Genomic DNA, 4,220 nt, shown 5'->3' on the forward strand with positions numbered 1-4,220 from the left:
CGGCTCCGGCTCCGGCTCCGGCTGCGCTGCTGGAGCGGGACCTCATCCACCCCGCTGCCCGAGGGCGCAGCTCCCCCTTCGCCCCTAGCGATCTAAAGCCACGCGCTGCGTGGAGCCAAGCTCCTCACCCGTCTTGCAGCAGATCTCATCGTAACTGTGGCAGCCCGTGTACAGCCTGGCCGGGTGACTCCGCTCATCCCGGGCTATCTTGACAGGGTACTTCTGGAGCCGTCGGATAAGGCCCTTCATCAAGCCAAACTGGACGAGCCTCCTGAGGGAGGAGGGGAGACGCTGCTCACAGCAGGGACCACAGCACTGACGCCTCAAACGCTGTCCTGTCCCACGTCTCCCCCTTCCCTTCTGGTTCAACCATGCAACCACCACTGCACCCTCTTGCCTTGGTTTCCCCATCTGCAAAAGCAGGGGAGAGARGGGTTTGGTACTCCCTCCTCATGAGCCCTAGCATTAACCCGCACTTGCCAACAGCRTCAGCACTGCCCTCTAGCACCGGGTGGGAAGGTCCCAGCTCAGACCTTTCATCCACTCTCTGGAGCTGCAGGGTGTAGCGGGAGATGAGGTCTCGCACCGTCGTGCCAGGGCTCAGACCGCAGTACAGCTGGAAGACGTCCCTGAGGCTGGCTCGTTTGTGCCCTGCAGGGATCAGACACTGCTGGAGTTATTAGCCACTAGCTAGTCCCCCTCTCACCACAGGGTGGCCAGCAATGGGGTTCCTAGGTCCCGCATCCATTTCTGGAGATGCTGCACAGGGTGGCAAGGAGCTGCGGCAGGCAGTGCAGTGCTGGAGCCCAGAGCTCCTGTGGAGCCTTACAGCTCTACCACCCCTTCCACGTCGGGCCTGCCAGCACCACAGCTGCGCACACACAGCCCGGCGCGGGCTCACTGTACCTTGCTTAGTGACGTAGGACAGACATTCTTCCTGGAGACACTTGTCGTCCACCAGGTCCTGGACCTTGGGCGTGGTGCAGTACACATTTGAATACTGGAGGGCAAGGGAAAGGCAGCTCTGCTTAGCCACAGATCAAAGAGCTGAATTTTCCCAGCACCGAACCCAGCTCCACGCTACGTGGCTACGCCAAAGGCACAGCTGCCTAGGGAATGCCATCCGCAACACAGCTGCCACAAGCCAGCCCTTCCTGCAGCGGTCCACGGTAACCAGGGATAAAACGTGCRACTTCCCCTTCTGCGCTCGGCTCAGCGCCAGGAATCCCACTCAGCTACGCTCTCTGCGGGATGGAGCGCCAGGGCTGCAGCACCGTGAGGCCTCTGCCCCTGGCTGCCCCACACAACCGAACTGCAGCAGAGCAGCCTTCCCACCGTCCAAAACCCGCTCGCAGCCCCAGGCTCGCTCTGTCCTTATTTTAGCCTGACCCACCTGGAGGATGGAGACAAGTGTGACGACTCCGTAGTACCTGCAGGCACACAGGGGAACACAAAAGTTGCAGAAGCCCTCCCTGCAACACCTTCTTCAGGGCTGGCCAGACTTGCCGCAGAGGAAACGGCATGAAAACAAGTTTTCAAGTTGGGCCAGGCAGTTGAGCCAGGAAGTTGGGCCCCAGACCCAGCCCCCAGGCAAGCGGAGATCCCGGGCCGAGGTTATTCTCACAACCGACATGCACATTGGGACGTCAGCRTGCCGCTTCCCTTCCCCACACTCACAGCAGGTTCTGCACAGCGATGCGCACCAAGTTCAACTCCACGTCGGCTTCTGCAGAAATCTTCTGGACGTGCCGAAATCCATCAATGTAGGGAAGAATCTAGATGGTGAGAAGGCAAGAGCTAGCAGGGCAGAAGGTAAGGAGCTGCGCACAAAACGACAGCACAGCCACCCAAGGCATCACCCCAGAGCCCAAGAAACTCCCCAGCACCTGGGAGCATCCTGGGAAGGGCAGGCTCCAACCCTGGCAGCATTCGCCCGTGTGAATGTGTGAATAGTTTGCTTCTAGGCCTGAGCACAAGGCAGGTGAATGCTGAACTGTGCTAGTTAATGTAGGGGTCCCCTGGATGGCCTGGCAGTTCCCCTTGCCTCTGGGAAGCAGGGAATGGAGCCTGTTAAAAGTGTACTCCCCCCAGTTAAGGATACAGACCTGTTGCGTTGTGAGATCCCACTGGGAATTGAAGAAATCATCCTTGTCTTGGGTGAAGACTGGCACGTCGTATTCCTGCACAATGGGAGGGTCCGGGCGCTGCTCGATCACCTTCAGGTGGATGGTGTTCGATTCATCTGGCCAGACGAACGGGGAGCGCTCAGTTCCCACAGAAACCTCCGCTCCCTCCGGAACTCGCTACCATCAGCCCCAGAAYGCTGCGACCGTGAGCACCGGGAACCAAGGCTGCCGGCAGCAGGCCRGGCTCACCTCTCCCAACCCTCTCCCCAAGGCTCCAGCCAGCGGAAAGCAAAGCCTTGGCTGCTGCCRTGGCTGCCCTGCAGACCTGCTGCAGCTACGGTACCTATGGGCAGGGTGCACTTCCCTTTGGCGTTCAGCTCCTCCAGCAGGATGGTCATCATCGGAACCAGCTTCTGTTTACTCTCCTCGTTGGAGATGAAGCCACTTTCCAGCTAAAGAAAGCAGAAGGCTATGTCAGCTCCTCCCAGTGCRATTACCAGCTACAGGAACTGCAAACATCTCTTGGATCCCTTCCTCTGCTCATCTTCACTACCACCCTTAGAGAATCTTTCCTCAAACAGCAACAGTAAACCTAGCCTCGTGGCCAGCAAAATGAAGGGGCACTGTAGTGACAGCAGAGGTCCCATGATACCAACAGAGCAAGGATGTGCCAGGGACAGAATCTATCTTCAGAGCACCAAGCAGGCAGGAGCCCTGAGAGCAGCTTCCTCACTTCAAGTRTTCTCTGATCTTTCTACAGTTAAGAAAAAAAGTTATACAGGGAGAGGTCTGATGAAAGCTCAAGGGAAATTTAGGAATATTTATTACTCTTAAACTTACTCCAAGCTATACAAGGGTAAAAACGGCACAASCTTCTCCCCAGTCATAAGCCTGGCTCGTACCACAGCAATGCCCAGTGATGAAACTATGGGGCAGATCTTGACCAGCAGCTGGAGACAGACAGACAGCCTCACAGAGAGGGAACACCATGGGCAGCTCCTTGGAAGCATGTTTCTTTGCCAGGCAATGTTTCCAGCTCCCATCAAATATCTGCCAGCAGGCATAATGATCTTCCTTGCTGATCTCGCAAAGGAGAGCACTATCAAAGATGCCCACGCCAGCCTGCCTGACCTCGGGCCCCTGCAAACTGGCAGGGAAATAATCCTGTCCTAGGCCTGAGGCCAGCAAAGCAGGGAAGCCCTTCCTCAGGTTCCCCCCCAGCTCGGAGCAGTGTGTTTGCCTTGGGCCTTACCTCCAGGGTGGTGAGGTAGCCAGCCAGCTTCTTCACTATGGGCTCCAGAGCACAGGCCTTGGCTCTGGCATCACACACAAAGCCCAGGTTGAAGAGCAGAGCGTTTCGGCTGTACTTCTTGTGCTCGATACAAACAGGACAGCCRATCAGCTTCTTCTCCATGGCAGTCCTGTTGGAGAGACAGGCGTAACCTGCACCTGCCTCTTCGTGGGGGCAGAAGGTGCAAGCCTGCACCATCAAAGGCTAATTCCTGGTTTGCTCCAGAGGCAGAGATCCTCTGCGTTCTACAGGAAAATTGATGCATCCCCCAAACTCTCAGCCTGTCCTCAGAGTGCAAAACAGACCGTCTGAGGAATCACAAGAGGAAGAGCCAATCATTAGAGGGAAAACCCACATCCTTTCCAAAACCAGCGTGGCTCTCAACACTAATTTAAATTTCCCAGCTTTGAGGCTAACCGAGAATCACAGGCAGTGCCAGCCAACCCCAAAACCAGACACTCACGCTGCTTCGCTGGGCCCTATCAACGCCCGGGGCAGGGACCCTCTGAACCCAGGGCCGGAGGAGGCAGGCTCAGGGCTGCCACGTAACCAGGCCGTCGCCCCTGCCGAGCCCCCGGCGCCGGAGGGGAGAGCGGCCCGCCGGGGGCCCGCCGCGCGCCTCCACACCACTCACACGGTGATGAGCTTGTTCTGCAGCTCGGGCTTCGTGATCACGTACACCTGGATGGTGTCGAAGAGCTCCCGGGATATGAAGTCCTCCGGGACCTGCGGCAGCAGAGGGAGCCCAGCTCTTGCCGCGCAGCACGCACCCCGCGGCGGGGGGCGCTCCCGGGCGCGGCGGG

At 58.1% G+C, this 4,220-nt stretch overlaps 2 protein-coding genes across 2 annotated transcripts in view; both read right to left on the reverse strand.

The window, feature by feature from the left end:
- The window catches only part of ZMYND10 (zinc finger MYND-type containing 10), a 13,800-nt gene extending 13,754 nt beyond the window's left edge, over positions 1-46 (reverse strand). Inside the window, exon 1 of the mRNA XM_085302575.1 lies at positions 23-46. Coding sequence (XP_085158701.1) covers positions 23-46 — 24 coding nt within the window. The remainder of the gene's footprint in view (positions 1-22) is intronic.
- Positions 47-84: 38 nt separating this feature from the next.
- NPRL2 (NPR2 like, GATOR1 complex subunit) lies at positions 85-4,134 on the reverse strand. The gene is made up of 9 exons (XM_085302576.1): positions 4,052-4,134; positions 3,379-3,547; positions 2,470-2,578; positions 2,106-2,242; positions 1,678-1,775; positions 1,394-1,430; positions 907-1,000; positions 534-651; positions 85-271 (listed from the first exon to the last, which is right to left on the reverse strand). The coding sequence occupies exons 2-9, from the start codon at positions 3,538-3,540 to the stop codon at positions 85-87; spliced, it is 942 nt and encodes a 313-aa protein (XP_085158702.1). The 5' UTR covers positions 3,541-3,547; positions 4,052-4,134.
- Between the last annotated feature and the right edge of the window lie 86 nt (positions 4,135-4,220).

The sequence above is a fragment of the Rhea americana genome, unplaced genomic scaffold, assembly GCF_003343005.1.
Source record: "Rhea americana isolate MKP2758 unplaced genomic scaffold, rheAme1 scaffold_19, whole genome shotgun sequence".
Lineage (NCBI taxonomy): Eukaryota > Metazoa > Chordata > Aves > Rheiformes > Rheidae > Rhea > Rhea americana.